Below are 19,407 nucleotides of genomic sequence, written 5' to 3' on the forward strand. Positions count from 1 at the left end.
TATTAAAATAAGCACCTGAAAGTGAGTAGGCAATTTTCCTAGTGGAATGCAGAGTTTTGGTGCTGCATGGGAGGAGGGTTACAACGGCCTCAGTCTCCCCTTTACTGGAGACTTAATAAAGAAAGGGAGGGAAAGCTGTCATTTTGCATTACACATATGGATATCAGATAGGTAACGTGAGGGGGGTTTGCTTTCCAAGATTGGATATACCACAGCACAGCAGAGCTATATGCAATGATTTGTTGTGGCACAATCCTTCAACAAAAAGTCTACTGCTCTGGATTATCATCTTTCCCGATCTTGCACGTTATTGCCAAGTAATTAGGTGTCCCAACAAAAGTCTCAAAGTCTATAAGGTACCATACCACCCTTACACCGGTTGAGATGAAGAGCTGCTTCAATGCTTTTCCGATTGGGGCCCAGCTCCAGGCAAAAATCCACAGAGATACGCTGCTCATCGTAGCTTCTGGTTCTGGCAGTGGACCAACATTCCTCTTGCCTACCTGAAATAGTTGCCAATCTCCATACAATAGTTCCTTTCTGCTTGCAGTTTTGTGATCTCCTCTTCTCATATGCACTTAGCCACTTGTCTTCATACCTGCTTGTCTGAGCTAAGGAGTGCAGTGGGCAGCAGTGAAATCCTACGGGTTTCTACCGGTTTGGGCAAATGGGTAGTGATGAAAACTACCAGTTCGCCCTAATCAGTAGTAAAAAAAACCTACTGGTTCATCTGAGCCAGTTTTTCTGATGATCAGCTGTTCAGCCCAATTTATAATTGCTAGAAAGCAAGAAATCACGACCCCATGGACAACATTCCTCCAGGCCTTCCTGTCCTCTACCATCCTCTGGAGTCCATTTAAACTCATGCCTACTGCTTCAGTGACTCCATCAGCCACCTCGTTCTCTGTCGTCCCATTCTTCTTTTGCCCTCAATCTTTCCCAGCATTAGGCTCTTCTCAAGGCAAATTCCCTGATACACTTTTTCTCTTCTTTTTCCCTTCATGGTATTTAAGCTTTATATTCCCTTTCAATTTTTTTCTTCCTTCGTTTGGTAATTCCATCTTTTCTCCAGTCACAGATGAGACACCATTTTCACACACACCCCTCTACATTTCTCCACCCAGGAGCCTCATTGTGAGGTAAAATCTATAGAACATCCACAAGTTTCAGCTTTTCCTCCATTTTGGAATTGGTTTTCTCTTCATATTTTTTTTCTCTTCAGCATTATTTCCTTTATCACAAACAGTCACTCGGTCTTTCCAGTTATTTGTAGGCACCCAAAGCCAAAAATTTGAGAAGGGCAGCTGTGTGTATACAGAAGTAGAGAGAGAAACTTGACAGAAATTTCCGTTTTCCTTGTTGTGGCTTCCCTGCCTGTGTCCCATCTTCAGGCCGAAGTTCACAACAAGCTGTGCTCCCCGGAGAGGCTCCTGGTCCTCATCTTCTGACAGGATTCGGCCCCTTTTGAGGCCTCCTCCAATTTCTGCGGAGCCTTTCAGGCCGCTGTTCTTGAGGGAAGCGAGTTCGGATGCTCCTGAGAGATTTTTCTCCATCTCCACAGTCGGTTCTTGGACAGGAAGATGGAGAATGTGCTGCCTTTGGAGACAACGAAGTCTGTTTCTTCTGACAGAGAGCCATTAAGGGGCGTGCATAAGAGCACAAGCGTGCCTACCGTTCCTGTCCTATTGTTTCCTTTCATTATATCCAATTAATATAGTTACTACATACTTACGCTTATATATATGTTTATATATTATATAGTTACTTTCATCCTTATGCTTATATATACTGTTGTGACAAAATAAATAAACAAAATGAAATAAATTGTTCCTACTCCCTTGCCCATCACCCCTCTCACGATCCCCTCAGACTCTCTTCTCTTTCCAGCCCTTGAAGGGTTCTCCTTACGCGCAAGAATCCACCAGGGGGCGCAATCAGCTTCAGGAAGGAACTGAGCATGCGCCGGATTCTCCAGCGGGCACAAGGCACGTGTTGGTCAAGGCGTTCGTCGGAAGAGACTGGAGGCGGGGCGGGGCTGGGCTTTTGCGGGAGCGCAGGGGCTGCTGGGAGTCCCTTTCTGAGACGCTGATCCCGACGAGACTCCCGAGTTGCGTGAGTGGCGGCTCTGCCTGTGCAAAGGGGTCCCGCGCTGGAGGGGTGCATGGAGCCGGTCCAAGTCTTCCTGCGGGCTCGGAGTCCGGGATCTCATGTTCCCCTGCCGCCTTTTCCCATGCAGGGGCCAAGTGGGAAGCAAAGGAGAGAAATGTGGGTCGCCCGAAGAGGAGGGTCGTTTCCCCCCATTTCCTGGGGGAGCCTCTGCATGGGGGGGGAGGGGCAGGCTGGCCCAAAGTCCTCCTGCTGGCTCTGGATGCAAGGACGGGGTCCCCTGTGCGAGGACTGGACCTGGGGTGATGGTTCCCAGCCTTTCCCCACAACTGCAAAGCCGGCAGACCAAGAAGGGAAAGGTTGCAGGGATGGAGGTGCAAAAGTGGGGCATTCGCACTGTGTGCCTCATCCTGTTTTTCATATTGGCTACTTTAAAGTCTGGTACTTGAAGTTGGAAAAAGACAGGATTAGGCTATAAACATGGGCACTCTGCTTCTAAGAATTGCATGAAGCTGCAGCTGGTTTATTTGTTCAGGTATTTTTTATATATGTATGTATGTCTTGGCGTATTCGGGTCTTTTCCCGTGTAGGGTAATACACGGGTAAGATGTAATCATGTTCAGGTTGGTGCTTATGGCTTCGTGCTTGTGCTTCTGAAGATGACGAGTGAGACCTCATCGAAACGTCGCCAACATACTCTCAACCTTACATGGGAAAAGACCCGAATACGCCTAGACCTACATACCTATACTCGTGAAAACCTACAAACACACACACACACATATATACACATACATACATACATATATCGGATGATGGTTTGTTAATTTGGGTTTCCAGAGTTTGGGGCCAGGAGGACAATGGGTTTCTGCTGGCCAAAGTCTTCCTATAAGTTCAAATGTTGATTATATTTACTTATGAAATAGATTTATTTAGCACTCATCTCAATGGCTGTTTGTCACCTGAGGCATTTAAAATTTCTACCTGGACATAGAGATTCAACAGAATAAATAATTAGAAAATAGAAATCCAAAATGTATATTAAATGTATTTCTATAGTATCTTTTATAAAAGGTGGTCTAGAACAGGGGTCTCCAACCTTTTGGACCTCAGGGACCACCAAACTCATAATTTTAAATTCCATGGACCACTGCGGGGGGGAAGGCTCAGCCGCCTTTCGGGCCTACCTATCTGTTTCTGCAAGGCCTTCAGGTGGGAGGCCTGAGAGAAAGTGCCTGGCCCAGGCACACAGCCTGGAAACCTCTTTTGTGTACCTTCTTTCAAGAAACTTGGTCAATCTGAGTGAAGCCAAACAAAGACGGGCAAACTGGCTGTGGCTTGCTGACGTTGGTGGGAAATTCGGTCCCATATTCCAGAGCTGTGGTAGTCCCAGGACTAGCTCTTTGGTCATCCCGGACCATCTCCTCCACCTGGGTGCACTGGCCTGCAGGGGAGTTACCTGCTCCCCGGCAAACCGCTGCACTCGGGTGGAGGAGCTGCTCCAGGATGACCAAAGGGCTAGTCCTGGGACTACCACAGCTCTGGAATATGGGACTGGGCCATGGTGGGGCTGGAAATCTCCACCATAGGGGGTGACATGTGCAATGTGCAACTTTGCAGGTGGTGCAACATGCAAAAAGGAGCACAGCCCTTGCTGGCCAGAATGAGATAATGGTGCTGTTACAGAGGGGGCGGGGAGCCCAAGCAGCTTTTTTCCATTTTATCATTTCTTCCCTACATTACAGTACACAGTTCATAACTGTCCTATTTTAAATTTAATTCAGCATCAACCTAGAATTTTAACCGGCGCACCATTATTATTTTTTCCACAACATAATCAAGGCAATGCAGCAAAGAAAGCAAAGCTAACAAATCTCAGTTCCCCTGCTTCATGCTAATTTTTTTAAAAAGAATTTCTACTCATTCCCATTTTAAACGTATCGGCATATTCATGCCTGGGATTTATCCACCAATACAATACAAAGGGAAGTCTTCAAAGCCTTATGTTCCTAAATCTTTGTTTTTAAATCTCACAGGCAAAAAAAAAGCAGGTTGCAAGCAAATGGAGGACTTGGGAAAGTAATGGTTGCGGGGGGGGGGATCAATGAGAAAAACGGAATGGCTGATGTAAATAATTATAATTTTAAAAAATCACAGTCGAAGAGGATTTGGGCAGCTAACACTGGAAAGCGCCAGCTGGGTACAAAAAAAGGAAAGGATCTTTTTTTCCCCAGAAAGAACCACAGGGAAAGAAGGGGAAAGAGCCTCAAAGATATCTCCAGGAGGAGAAGGGGGAGGACGTTTCCTCCTCCTCCTCCTCCTCCTCCTCCTGGAAGAGCTGCTGCTCTTCTTCCTTTTCTTCCTGGCCGTAGCCACCCAACCTCTGAAAATCCAGTATTTCCACCTCATCCAAAAGGCTGGTTGGGGGCAGAAGGATGGAAGGGGCGGCGAGGGCTTTGTGAGGTCCCCCTGATGGGGGATGGCTTGAAGTAGATGAAGGCCTCAGCTTGGCATACAAAAGCCAGCGCTGGCTCAGCCTGCCGGCTGGAGGGGAACTGCTGCGCGGGACTGATGAGGGGGCACTTGGGGCTTGGAGTGCTTAGGGTTTGGAGTGATAAACAGTGGCCAGGAAGCACTACAGCAGAGAGAAGCAACCAGAGTAAACCCTGGCTTTGCTGTCCGTTGCAGATGCTAGATCGGCCCCCTGCAAACTCGTCTCTCGAGGAGCCCGGCCAAAGTTTCCCGTGCCGCTTCAGCCAGCATTCCTCGAGAGACGAGAGTTTGCAGGGGGCCGATCTAGCGTCTGCAACGGATAGCAAAGCCAGGATTGATTCCAACTGCTTTTTTTCTGCTAACAGGCGGCCAAGCTAACTGTCTGAAGGACCCCATCCTGTCTCTGGGAGTCAAAGCACTGAAGCGCGAGTGGTACAGGAAACCTTGGCTGGGCTCCTCGAGAGAAATGCAACAATTTCTCTGCGGACCACCAAAATTTTCTTGCGGACCACCAGTGGTCCGCGGACCACTGCTTGGTCACCATTGATCTAGATTCTAGAAGGACTCTCCTGAATTTCCCCCAGTGGCAGGGAACATTTTCTTTTTCTTCTTTGAAGAAGGATTGATTCTCAGTAGTTAAACTAGTCAGTCCCCTTGTGTTTCTGGAAAGTTCTTTGGTTTTCCATTTTATATAGGTAAGCAGGAAATCCCTCTGGAGACAAAGCCAGATCACGTCTTTCACAATTCAACCGGTCTTATGTGGGAGACTGAAGCAGACATCATCTTAAGGTACATTTTCAAGCTGTTTGTTTTATGTGAACTTGGCCTTTGGGATTGGTTTGCCACTTTGGGTTCAGGGCAAATCATCTGAAACAAAGTTCATGTAATAGTGTGACTTTGTCTAAAAATCAAACCCTAAAAACGGGAAATGGAGCATCTTAAGCCAGGGTCATTTCCTTGGATTGTTGTCAGGAAATTATTATTTGCCTAACTAGTTGGCCAGGCAATATATAAACTAACTATGTATGTTTATAGAAAGGCATGATATTGCTTTAAGGCTGTGCTGCATCATGCAAGCATCCTGATTGGTTGAGCTTTGTAGCCAATGTATAAAAGGACTACTAAATTATGGCTTGTGGGGAATCTACAGGGACGCTACAGTATTGTAATCTGATGACATGCTGCGACTGTATATTTGAGCTTTATGATCGTTGCTTGATCATGGCTAGTTACTGATTCCTCAAGATACTGACTGTTGTGAATTGAACTGTGTTTTGCTAAACTGAAAGAAGACCTTGTTTGTTTTACAAGTCTACATTGGTAAGAAGACTGACTGACTGGCTTTATATGTGTATGACCTGGAATTGTTTTTGGACTATGACTTTGCCTTTTCCCTAAAAGTAAAGGAATATCAAACCCCAGTTTGTCTGCTAGTGACTGTTATTGTATACAACCAGTCTCAGTTGTTTTCATGTGTAGGGTACTCTGCTCAACAGTCCACAGCCTTGGTTGTGAACCCAGATTACCTTAACAATTGTCATTTGATTTGAAGTCAGCCTTCATAGCACTGTTAGAATGTTGTTCTTTCTAGATTCTTTTCACTCAGTATTATTCCATATTGGGGTGTCTCCTTCCTTTTATAAGTGAAGCCCCTCACAAAGACAAACTTCTTTTTTTGTGGAGAAGCAATTTTGAAATTTCCTCCTTATCTCTCCTCCATGGCTTGAGATACATATCTATCAACGCCAAGAAACACAGAAAGGGTTAGGCAGATTCTAGAAGAACACCTAAATATCTCAATATTAAGCAGAAGGAAGGTATATAAATATTCTGCATTCCATCGGTTTGTTAACCTTTTAGGGGGTTTCGCACATTGTAGGAAAGATGATTATAGATTAAAGGTAGATCTTAAATTTTTTAAAAGCTAGGTTTCTCTTGGGAGAATAAAGAAATAGAAAATGCTCCAAAGCTCATTTTTTTTATATTCCAAATTTGGGAACATATTTTGCTCCACACCAAGAAATAGTCACAGAAACACCCAGAGGATCCATCTGCTCAATTTCACTGCGATCCTTCACCAGTTCAGGAAGATATTTCCTTCCATGGGGATAAGTGTGATTCAGTGATTAAATCCACCACCTTCACATTCTTCAAGTTTATTTTCTTTTTAATCTCATTTACAAACTACAAACCAGAGTAGTTTGAACCATGGGTCTCCAACCTTGGCAACTTTTAAGACTTGTGGACTTCAACTCCCAGAGTTCCTTAGCCAGCAAAGCTTTGAACAACCTTCGTAATACCAAAAAGTTACCTCTTGTGCCAAGAGGGCTGGATAGACTTCTGTGGTTAGGTCTGCTGCTATAGGAGCCCTGGTGGCACAGTGGTTAGAATGCAGTATTGCAGGCAAACTCTGCCTATAGCCTGGAGTTGAGAGGGCTCCCTATTGGTATTGCTATCAAAACGATCCTATGATTTGAAAGGTGTTTGGAGAGCCACAAGATTCCTCAAACCTGTTTGGAATTGCATTACAGGACAGAGGAAGGAATGCAGGAACAACCTTTACCACATGAAGGAATGGGAAAAGGTCCTTCGGCTGTTGAGTCTGGCAGCTGTGGGAAGATCTGGGCAAGAACTGGTCAGAAGATCTTGGAAAAAGAAACCATCATCCGTTCCGAAGTTCAGCCCTGGAAGTTCCGAAATCTCCAATACCAAGAGGCCGAAGGTCCCCGAGGACTTTGCAGTCGACTCCACAACTTTTGTACGCAATGGTTGAGACCAGAAAAGCACACCAAGGCGCAGATGCTGGATCTGGTTGTTCTGGAGCAGCTTCTGGCCCTTCTGCCTCCAGAGATGGAAAGCTGGGTGCGGGAGTGTGGAGCAGAGACCAGTTCCCAGGCGGTGGCCCTGGCGGAAGGCTTCCTCCTAAGCCAGGCCGAGGAGCAGAAGGAGCAGGTTGAGTTGCAAGTAAGAGGTCTTTGTCTTGGGAGTCCAGAGGGGAATAAAGAATGTATAAAGAATATTGTTGTGTCTGCACCCCCTGTGCCGGCCCTGCTGCCAGAAAGTGACTTGGAAAGTGAGGGGGAAGGGCTGTCAGGACTTACCTCAGGAGCACCGGCTCCCCTGGCTCAGCTCCAGGAGCCAGAAGCAGGTCAGGTGGAAGAAATAATGAGGCCTCCATCCCCTGACTCTTTCCCCACCCAGGCCACGCCTGCAGACCCAGCTGACAACAATCCTTGGTTGAATCCTAGGTTTCGTAGGCAGGAGAGGAGGGAACAACAGAAGCAAGGGTGGGGCAGGCCTAGGAAGTGCTGAGTCATGGAGCCACACCCCACAGGTTATAAAAGGCAGCAAGAGCTGGTGTGTCTCTTTGTAACAGGCAAATCCACTGATTGACGAGAGCTGAAGTTTGTGACTCACCAGCGTCGTGGAAGATAACGAGGGCTCTTGGCAGGCGCTGGCTCTTTTGCCGCCAGAGCTGATAGTGCCGGCTAATTAAGCCATCATTCAGATGGAGGCGGAGGAGGACAGAACAAATGTGTTTTCAATCTTCACCCCTCCATTCTGGACTTCTTCTGTCTTCACAGAGATGTTTCCCTAATTCTAGTAGGACATTGTTCCATTAACCATTCTCGAAGAGAAATTGGAGACAGCTTTTTCTTTGTTATATTCCAGGATCCCTGATGGATATTTGGGACATGGAAGTTATGTTCAGAGAACATGAACCAACTTCATGTTGTGTGATATCTGTTAATTTTTCTTTTCTTTTTTTTTTTGGAAATTTTAAAAAATCTTTATTTCTCATAAACATGTGTTAAATGTATTGTCTCTTATCTATTGTTAATCATGCTTATTCTCTTTTAACTGTCATATTAGATCATTCTTCATCCTAAAAAAAATTGAGTATACTCGGGGTTGCTCTTCTACCATTCCATCTCCCTTATTTTACAACAATCCTTATTCTCTCTTTCCGTTCCCTCCCTTCTTCTATCCTCTTCTACTTTCTTTTCTCCTCTCCTTCCCCTTCCTTTCCCCCACTCCTCCCTTCTTCCCCTCCCTTTCTTCCTCTTTTTCCCTTTCTTCTGTTCCTCTCTCTCCTTCCTCTCTTCTGCACTCCTATCTATTCCTCTACTCCTCTTTCCATTCTCTCTCCATTGTTGTATTCATTTTCAATTCAATATTTTCCAAAGTGGTATTCGAGCAACTCCGATTTTCTATTTATATACTCTTTCTTTTCAATTTCTTTTCTATTTTACTGATTTCACACATATCATCATAAATGTACATTTATCTAGTAATGATTTTTTCTTTTCCCCCCTCCTTTCCCCCTTTTCCATTTACACAGGTGTCATCTGGGTTTCTATTTCTTTTTTGACTTCTCTCTCATTTCCTTTTACCCTACCTAATTTATTAATCTCTAATCTTTTATTCATATTACTTATGAAAAGAAATATGGTTAGAAAAGAAATTTAATTTTTCTTCTTTCTCCTGCTTCCTATTTGAAGTCCTTCACTGTGGAGATCATAGACCCCAAGGCACAGAGGAATTCGTCAAAACCCCTTCAGGACTTGTTTTTCAGTGGGAACTCTCAGGAAGATCCAAGTCAGGATACCTCAAGAGGTAATCGGGGGTCCTTCTATTTAGGGCGGTATACAAATTAAATTATTATTATTATTATTATTATTATTATTATTATTATTATTATTATTATTATTATTATTATTATTATTATTATTATTATTATTATTTCCAAGACAGGTCCCAGCTATCTGACATTATGTCTTCCCTTCTGTAGAATACCTGCTGTTACTGTTTTCCCCCTAAAATAAGACCTAATCAGAAAATATGCCCTAGCATGATTTTTAGCATGGTCTTAATCTAAGCCCTACTCCAAAAATAAACCCCAGTTAAGACAGTTCTCAGCCCGGTAGGCAGCAGGGTGGTTGTCCAGAAAAGGAGGTGGTGAGCGCCCAGGGGCCGACGGCGTCTGGCAGCAGCCACAGCCCTCACAGTGCAGATGAGTCTGAGCACTGCGACCACAGGGTTCACCTTCCGAGCAGAGGAGTTGTGGGGAGGAAGACGATCCGGATGTGCCATGCATCCGCCTTCCCCATCAAGGCCATGGGCAAGCAGAGAGATGGGACAGTAACCGGCCGAACGTGGGAGGCTCGTCTTCACAACCATGGGACCATCAACAGGCAGAGGCACAGGGGGAATGCAGGATACGCCACTTTAATGGTAGATTGAATGGTAGGTTTAAAGGGAATATTATTTTGATCCCCAGACAAGATGACTGCAAAAAGAAAGACCTATTCCATCCAGTTCAGGAAAAGAATTGTGGAGGACTCTTGGGGCAAGAATCTTACGGCTTTCTGCAAAGAGAAGAAGTTGGATCTCCGAATGGTCCAAAAATGGCGAGCAGAGTATGATAACCTCCGTCAACAGGTGGACAAGGGAATTGCTAAGAAGCTGAAGTGTGGATCAGGTCAGCAAACATTATTTCCTGAACCGGAAGACACTGTCTGTGATTGTATTGATGACAGGAGAGCAAAGGCTTTGGTTGAGCGCAGGGCTGATATTCAAACATTTCCCTTGCAATGGCACCACGGTTCAAAATGTCCCCACAAGAATTCAGAACATCATAACACTGGCTGGATGACTTCCTTCAGCGATATAAATTGTCTTTTGTGTGCTTGCTGGGAGGTGGGACACCTACCCGGGCTGATCATCCTGATGCCATATTTCCCCCAAAAGAAGCACTAATGCATCTTTTGGAGTCCCCAAAAATATAAGACCGAGGCTTATGTTTGGGGAAACATGGTATTTTATTAATTATCCATTTACAAATTCTGTCTCCCTCACAGGGAAGAATGGAAGAAAGTTGACTCCGACTTATGATGGAGCCGAAACGGTAGCTGAATCCAAAACTAAAGTAAGAAAAGGATAATAAAAAATAAATATCACAGTATTAGCATCTGGTAAAGAATCATCCTATTAATAATTTTTGACATGGAATTGTGCAACCCTGCTGAACAATCAGTAAAAGAATCATGTTGCCACTTTAAAAGAGTTTTGTTTATAACCATTGATAGGAAAAGCAATCACAGTGGGCCTCTGGTGGCTCAGACTGCTAAGACAGTCTGTTATTAACACAGCTGCTTGCAATTACTGCAAGTTCAAGTCCCACCAGGCCCAAGGTTGACTCAGCCTTCCATCCTTTATAAGGTAGGTAAAATGAGGACCCAGATTGTTGGGGGCAATAAGTTGACTTTGTATATAATATACAAATGGATGAAGACTATTGCTAACATAGTGTAAGCCGCCCTGAGTCTTCGGAGAAGGGTGGGATATAAATGCAAATAAAATAAATAAAATAAAATAAACACAAAATAACCAGAAAATTAAAGATAAACCAGACTGTAAAAATACATAGAGGGCCATATCAAGCCACTTTTGGCCTGCAAAATAATTTCTAATTCTCTGACTTCTGCCTGGCTTGTGGGGCCAAATGAATGGATAGGAGAAAAATGCTCTTCCCAGGCAGTTTTTTCTTCTTCAACCAATGGGTTGGGCTACAAGTAGAAGCTTCCTTGTAATCTGAGGAGAAGCAGAAACAGGATTATCTGTCCCTGGATATTATGACAGTCCACTTAAATTCCTGGCTGCCTCTCAGCATTTTTATGAAGGTGTTTACCATGGATAGGTATCAAGGTTCCGACTAACAAACCAAGCAAATCAGAATTCCTAGGCTAGAATCTTCTTCAAAGAACTTCTTTATTGGATACATCATGTTGGCATGATTAAATGCAAAACCAACTCTAATTTTTTTTTTCCTGCAAACCCAGGATGTATTGGAGTCAGTTATAGCAATTGCATTTGGCTAATATAGTACTTTATAGTGATTTACAGCACACAGTTAACTGGTCAGCATATTGCTCACAACAATCTGGATCTTCATTCTACTGACTTTGGAAGAATGGAAGGCTGAGTCAATTTTAAAACGATCTGGATTAATCTGCCAATCAGAAGTTATAGCCTGCAGAATTTATTCTGTACACTGTGCCACCACAGCTCAGTGGTGGCATTCCCAAGGTCCATCCGCCAAGTTGATTTTCTTCAAATGTTGCAAGTGTTGATTATGCATTAATGCATGGAGATTACGTACAGAGACAGACAGACATGGAAACTTGGGTTCTTTTCACTAAATAGCACTGAAAGTGTGTATCTTGGCTTGGGATGACTTAATAGGGTAGACTTTGTAAATTGTCCTCACTTTTTCTGTTCTGTTTTTTTCCCCCCCTTTTGTGTTCTTTGAGGAGGTGGGTCTTGTGTTCTTTGAGGAAGTGGCTGTGTCTTTTTCTAAAGAGGAGTGGTCTCAGCTGGATGCTGAGCAAAAAGTGCTGCATTGGGAAGTCATGCTGGAAAATCATAGGAACGTGGCCTCTTTGGGTAAGAGTTTGCTTCTCCCTGGGCAGAATGTTTGGGAAGACATTTTGTAATTAAATATATCGGCCCTTTCTGTTTTTGAAGTGGAAATAAAGAAGATTCAGTTAGGTGATAAATGAATAAGAAAAAAGTATAATAAAAAATACTAATATTAAGGGAGTGGCAAAAGACACCTGGCTTCTCAGCTGGAAAGCTCTAGCGGTAGGTGACGGGGTGATCTCCCATGACTTGTCCCAGCTCTTGCCCGTCTAGGAGTTTGAAATGCAAATGTGAGTAGATAAATAGGTATCACTTCGGTGGGATGGTAACAGCAGTCTGTGTGCTTCAGCTTATAGTCATGTTGGCTATATGACCATGGAAATTTCTTCCGACAGTCCTACTCCCTTTGCTAAGATGTGGAGATGAGCAGTGTTCCCTAGTATCTGACACTACTGGACAGGGGAAATCTTTACCTTTATAATAAAATTTTAAAAGAGGAGAAAAAAGGACTAATAAAGAAGTTTAATTTAACTTCTCTTTCTAAGATTACCTCAGTCTCATTATTCTTTTTACTTAAATACATAAATCAATTTCTTTTTTCAGTAAAAAACCCATCAGGGATTTCAATCACTAATCAATATAGATACTATTCTTTCTCTAATCAAAGAAGTAAGTCATCTTTGAGAATTCTCTGCCCTTCACCAACCATTCTACTATTATTGTAAAACCCTTCCAACTTTGGGGTGATAATAATATCACTGTGATTATCATACTCAGAAACAATCTTGACTCTTTTCCAGCAATCTGTTCATTTGTCCCAACATAAAAAAGAAAAAAAGACAAAGCTATAAAGAAGTTATAATTTACCCTGTAAGGTTAAACCATAGCTTTCTCTTTGACATAATTTATCCTTTCTAAACTTCAAAATACATAGTTTACAATTTTTTTCTTTTTTCAAAAAAACTCCATCTCGGGTTTTCGATCAGTAATAAATATAGATACTATCCTTTCTCTAATCGAAGAAGTCAATTCAGTCATCAACTAATCATTCCACCATCCTAGTTATCATAGAGCCCTTCCAGCTTTGTGTGTATCATGGTCTCATTGTGGCTATCATACTTAGAAACAATCTTCTATGACTGTTTACCAGTTCCTTTGTGTTTTCTGATTTCAGTTGGATATTGATGTTCTCTGTATCACTGTATGTCTTTGAATCCAAAACAAAATGAGCTTTTAGGTTGGTGCACATTTCCAGTATACATTTGAGTTACCTTTATGCATTTTTGAACATTTTTCTGGTATTCTGTACCAATGGGACACGGTGGCTTAGTGGGTAAGACGGGGTGAGCTCCCATGACTTGTCCCAGCTTCTGCCAACCTAGCAGTTTGAAAGCACATAAAAAAAATGAAAGTAGAAAAATAGGGACCACCTTTAGTGGGAAGGTAACAGCGTTCCGTGCACCTTTGGTGTTGAGACATGCTGGCCACATGACCACGGAGACGTCTTCTGACAGCGCTGGCTCTTCGGCTTTGAAACAGAGATGAGCACCACCCCCTAGAGTCGGGAATGACTAGCACGTATGTGCGAGGGGAACCTTTACTTTTACCTTTTTACCAATAGTATATGACTTCCCTTTTAGATTCCCTTTTAGATTATAACATCATGTAAACATTAGTCCATTAAATCACGTATTTTCCCACCCTTACATCTATATACAAGATGACAAAACATTTTTGCCTTTTTTTATCATACATTTTAGCCTACTTATAATTTTTAACTATTACATATTCATTCTTTCCACATCACTAAGATTCAAATACCGTTTTATGTTCAATAGCTTAGGTCCTTTTTCCCCATCTTGAATCTTTCCGATAACAATGTGAAAACGATCGAGAACTATATCCTTCTACCATCAGTTGCTTTTGATTTCATTTGGTATTTGCCTTGGTGAAGTTCTGATCACTCCGAACATGTTACTTTGCCTTCAAGCTTCTCTTCTATAAGATGCTTCTTGTACTGAGAGCCATGAAGTTATATCTGAGCACAATCTGGGTTTCTTTCTGTTTTTCCTGGGACACATATATTCACTTTCATTTGTCTTCTATCTGTTTCATATTCTCAATCTGGCATTTCTAACATTGTTTTTAAAATTTAGTTTAATCCTAATTTTATTGTACCACAAATACCCATAACATCCAAACATCTATGCTCTTTTAGTTCTAAAATTCTTTAATTTTAAAACTAAATTTATTCCCATTTTTCATCCAAACCATAGAGCAGACTAGAAAATCCAATTTTAAATCAGGCAGACCAAATCCTTTCCTTTCCTTTGAATCTTGGAGAATTTTATATTTATCCTATGGTTTTTCCCTTGCCATACAAAACTAGATTTGTCTTCCAAAATTTTAATCCAGAAAGAAGTTCTTTGCATCCAAGTAGATTGAAGCAGCTTGTTTTTCATTATATTCAAAGTTCCTGCAGTCTGCTGTTTTTCCCTAAAGTTATTTTCATTTTTTGTTTCCTGTGAAGGTAATAATGGGGAGGAAAATGAAGATACCGAGGATCTATTCCAAACGATGAGTCGTAAATACAGTACAAAGAAGCCTGCAATTCAAATGGAAGTCAAAAGCCATGGGAGCAACCAGTCAAAGAATTGGAATCAGGAAAGTTCATCTTCCACTCAAGCACCAATGAAAGACTCTGTGGCTGGACAACAAAAAATAAAGAACAAATATATTGGAAAATGTATAAAACTATTCAAAGATAAATTAGATGTAAATAAACGCTATCAAACCCAAATCAAAGAAGAAAATTATATATGTACAAAGAATGGAGAAAATTTCAAAAGGACGTTGCCACTTCCTCATAGAGATGCATCCCTTAAAAGGATCCACACAGGAGAAAGCCCATGGATGGATTGTGGAAAGACTTTTGCTCAGAGCAGCCAACTTATTTCCCATCAAAGGATCTGCGGAGGAAAGAAGACATATAAATGCACAGAATGTAGGAAAAGCTTTACTAAGGATAGTGAACTTACAAGTCATAAGAAGATCCACACAGGGGAGAAGCCCTATAAGTGCATGGAGTGTGGAAAGAGTTTTAGGACGAACAGTCAACTTATTTGCCACAGTAGGATTCATACAGGGGAGAAGCCATATAAGTGCAGGGAGTGTGGCAAAGCTTTTACTAGAAACAGTTATCTTAGCTCCCACAAAAGGATCCACACAGGGGAGAAGCCCTATAGCTGCATGGAATGTGGAAAGAGCTTCACTAAAGGGTGGTCTCTTACCAGCCATAAAATGATCCACACAGGGGAGAAGCCACATAAGTGCACTGAGTGTGGAAAGAATTTTGCCAGGAAAAATCAACTTATTTATCATAGTAAGAGTCATACAGGGGAGAAGCTATATACATGCAAGGAGTGTGGTGTGGGGTTTACTACAAATAGTAATCTTAACTCCCACAAAAGGATCCACATAGGGGTGAAACGTTATAAATGCACTGAATGTGAAAAGAGCTTTCGTAAGAACAGTGAACTTATTTACCATAGTGGGATTCATACAGGGGAGAAGCCGTATAAGTGCACCGAATGTGAAAAGAGCTTTAGTAAGAACAGTGAACTTATTTACCATAGCGGGATTCATACAGGGGAGCGGCCATATAAGTGCACCGAGTGTGGAAAGAGCTTTACTAAGAATAGTCAACTTATTTATCATAGTAGGATTCATACAGGGGAGAAGCCATATATATGCATGGAGTGTGGAAAGAGTTTTACTCGGAAAAGTCAACTTACTTGCCATAGTAGAATTCATACAGGGGAGAAGCCATATACATGCATGGAGTGTGGAAAGAGTTTTATTAGGAAAAGTCAACTTACCTGCCATAGTAAGGTTCATACAGGGGAGAAGCCGTATAAATGCATGTAGTGTGGGAAGGATTTTATCACCAATAGTTGTCTTAACTCCCACAAAAGGATCCACATGGGAAAAGCATTATAAATTTGAGTGTGGAAAGAGTTTCACTAAGAACAAAAACCTTATATCCCATTGAAGGACCCACATGGGAGAAGCCCTATAACTGTATAGAATATCGAAATACTTATTGTTAGAGCAATTATCTTAATTCATATAACAAGATCCACATGAAAAAGCCTTATAAATCTTTGAAATTTGAAAAAAAAATGCTTCAGGAGGAACAATGACTGAATTTTTCATATACGCATTCATTTGAAGAACAATCCATGCAATTTATAGGCTTAGTTGTTGAAATACAAGTATTTTTTACTTTGATAGACTTAATTTGGAAAGGAAGTTTTTTTAAAGTCGAACCTTCAAAAATGTCAGCCCACGAGAGCTTATTTTACCAACAGCAAGCAAACAATCGTCATGTGGTGTTTTAATTATGAAAAGTGGATATTTGAAGTTACTGTTATTTGATCTTCACCACTTTTATTTCACCTGAATAAGAGGAAATACTTTTTTCTTCACATTTCTTCACATTCACAATGCCTTCCATTAAGGACCTGTATACTGCACGAATCAAGAAGAGGGCCGTGAAAATATTTACAGACCCCTCGCATCCTGGACATAAACTGTTTCAATTCCTACCCTCAAAACGACGCTATAGAGCACTGCACACCAGAACAACTAGATACAAGAACAGTTTTTTCCCGAAGGCCATCACTCTGCTAAACAAACAATTCCATCAACACTGTCAAACTATTTACTGAATCTGCACTATTATTAATCGTCTCATCGTTCCCATCACCAGTCTCTTTCCACTTATGACTGTATGACTGTAACTTTGTTGCTGGCAATCCTTATGATTTACATTGATATATTGACCATCAATTGTGCTGTAAATGTTGTACCTTGATGGAGGTATCTTTTCTTTTATGTACACTGAGCATATGCACCAAGACAAATTCCTTGTGTGTCCAATCACACTTGGCCAATAAAAAATTCTATTCTATTCTATTCTATTTATCCTATTTTCCATCTGATCATGATAGGGAAGGCCCAAATCTGCAAATAAAAAAATCAATAAAAGTTTACTTTTTGAGAGCAAGCATAGAGCTTAGGTACCAAACTAACTCCAGGCATATTATGGGAGAAGGCTTAAATCTGGAAAGACTTTCAGAAATTACAGCTAAATATGAATTACAGAAATATGTTTTATGTTACTGAAGTTTTGTTATGAATTGTTATTGGCAATCATTCAGTTGTGTCACACCTTTGGCTGCTCTATAGATTCCCCCGCTCCTTATGCTACTCTGTCTTGCAATGCTTCCTTTAGATCTGCCGTAGTCATTCCCTTGTCATTTCATAATACTCACCCAGTACATAATAGGGTAGCCTCTTCTCCTTTTTACCACTGATCACACACAGAGAAGAGTTGTTCAAGTGCATGGAGTGTGGAAGGGGCTTCTGTCAAATTTCATCCCTTATGAGACATAAAAGAATCCATTCAGGGGAAAAGTCATATAAATTTGTGGATTGGAAAAATGACCTAATTTTCCATTTTGGTGCAAATCCATTTATATTCCAGATTTAGTTGGTGAAATCTATTTGTGTATACTGAACTAGGAAGAGTTTTGCAGAATCTGCACTCTCAAATGGAGACTTGAGATAGTAGAAACACAAACAATGAGCACTAATGTTTTAATTCTGAATTGTGGATTTTTGATGTTACTGTCATTTGAAGGTGGCCAACACTATTTTATATCAGTAATGAAAATCTTTTCTTCAGGATGTAGTATTCTCTTACAAAAAGGGAATCAAAAAGATAAGCATCTCAAATATGTGTGCAAAAGACTTTTCAAGTATCGAGGTCATATTATACCTTTTCTGTCACAAGGCCTAAGAAAAGTTTTCAGTTAGATTTAAAATCTAGTTAAAATTAACTAAATATCATTGGTGTGGTTACTTTCCAGTGATATATGAAATCCTTTAATTTTCACTGTATTGAAATAAGCACCTGAGAGTGTGTAGGCATTTTTCCTATTTGGGTGCAGAGTTTTGGTGTGGCATGGGAGCAGGTTAACAACAGCCTCAATCTCCCCTTCACTGGAGACTGTTAATAAAGAAAGGGAGGGAAAGCTGTCATTTCTCATTACACACGTGGAAATCAGATGGGTAAAGTGAGGGGGTTTTGTTTTCCAGGACTGGATATACCACAGCACAGCAGATCTGTAGGCAATGATTTATTTTGGCACAACCCTTCAACAACAGGCTATTGCTCTGGGTTGATTCCATCTTTACAGATGATGCAAGTTGTTATTGTCACATAATTAGGTGTTTTATACTCAGTCCCAACAAAAAAGTCCCAAAGTCTATAGCCGTGATGGTGAACCTATGGCACACGTGCCACAGATGGCAACGTGAGCCGTTGCCCCAGTTCAGCTCTGCTGTACATGTACACTCGCCTCCTGCCAGCCACCTGGAAATTGGGTCTCTGCCACGCATGCACAGGTCGCGTGCAGGGCCCCCGCATACACATATGTACGAGGGCCAGGGTGCATGCGCAGGGGCCATGCGCGCAAATGCACTTGGTCCGGAAAAGGTTAGCCATCACTGGTCAATAGGGTACCGTACCACCTTCACAATGTTTGGGATGAAGGGCTGCTTCAATGCTTTTCTGATGGTGGCCCAGTGTCCAGGCAAGAATCCACGGAGATACGCTGCTCATCTTAACTTCTGGCTCTGGCAGTTGACCAACATCCCTCTTGCCTACCTGAAATAGTTGCCAGTCTCCATACAACAGTTCCTTTTTCTTTACCTCATCACGTATAAGACTCCATTTCCCACCTCTTCAATTCTCCACCCAGGAGCCCCCATGCGAAGTAAAATCTCAAACATCCACAAGTTTCAGCCTTTCCTCCATTTTGGAGTTGGTTTTCTCATATATTTTTTTCTTCAGCATTATTTCCTTTAGCATAAGCAGCCGCTCGGTCTTTCCAGTTATTTGGAGGCACCCGGAGCCTAAACTACAGAAATAAAAACTGACAGAAATCTCCGTTTTCCTCATTGTGGCTTCCCTGCCTGTGTCCCATCTTCCTCCACTTCAGGCCGAAGTTCACAACAAGCTGTGCTCCTCGGAGAGGCTCCTGGTCCTCGTCTTCTGACAGGATTTGGCCCCCTTGAGGCCTGTTCCAATCTCTGGCCAGCCTTCAGGGCGGCTGTTCTTGGGGGAAGCAAGTTGAAATCCTCCAGAGAGATTTTTCTCCATCTCCACAGACAGTTCCTTGACAGGAAGATGGAGATTGTGCCGTCCCTGGAGGTGCCGAAGCGCCTGTCTCAGGCAAGGAGGCACTGAGAGGGCCATTCCTCCTACTCCTACTCCTACTATTTTATACTATAAAATCTTTTTATATGATGTTGTGACAA

General features: G+C 42.1%; 1 protein-coding gene across 1 annotated transcript; it reads left to right on the forward strand.

Annotated features, from left to right (window-relative positions):
- The first annotated feature begins 2,058 nt into the window (after positions 1–2,058).
- On the forward strand, positions 2,059–16,976 carry LOC131192678 (zinc finger protein 331-like). The gene is made up of 8 exons (XM_058172057.1): positions 2,059–2,265; positions 5,295–5,388; positions 7,131–7,563; positions 9,102–9,216; positions 9,881–10,081; positions 10,461–10,528; positions 11,913–12,045; positions 14,552–16,976. The coding sequence occupies exons 1-8, from the start codon at positions 2,208–2,210 to the stop codon at positions 15,946–15,948; spliced, it is 2,499 nt and encodes an 832-aa protein (XP_058028040.1). The 5' UTR covers positions 2,059–2,207; the 3' UTR covers positions 15,949–16,976.
- Positions 16,977–19,407: the final 2,431 nt, after the last annotated feature.

This window comes from Ahaetulla prasina, chromosome 2 (assembly GCF_028640845.1).
Source record: "Ahaetulla prasina isolate Xishuangbanna chromosome 2, ASM2864084v1, whole genome shotgun sequence".
Classification (NCBI taxonomy): domain Eukaryota; kingdom Metazoa; phylum Chordata; class Lepidosauria; order Squamata; family Colubridae; genus Ahaetulla; species Ahaetulla prasina.

Coding starts and splice junctions, on each gene's coding strand:
- LOC131192678 (XM_058172057.1), top strand. CDS start 2,208: ATGTTCCCCTGCCGCCTTTTCCCATGCAGGGGCCAAGTGGGAAGCAAA. Junction 10,082..10,460: donor GAAGCTGAAGTGTGGATCAG/GTCAGCAAACAT, acceptor TCTCCCTCACAG/GGAAGAATGGAAGAAAGTTG. Junction 12,046..14,551: donor TAGGAACGTGGCCTCTTTGG/GTAAGAGTTTGC, acceptor TTTCCTGTGAAG/GTAATAATGGGGAGGAAAAT.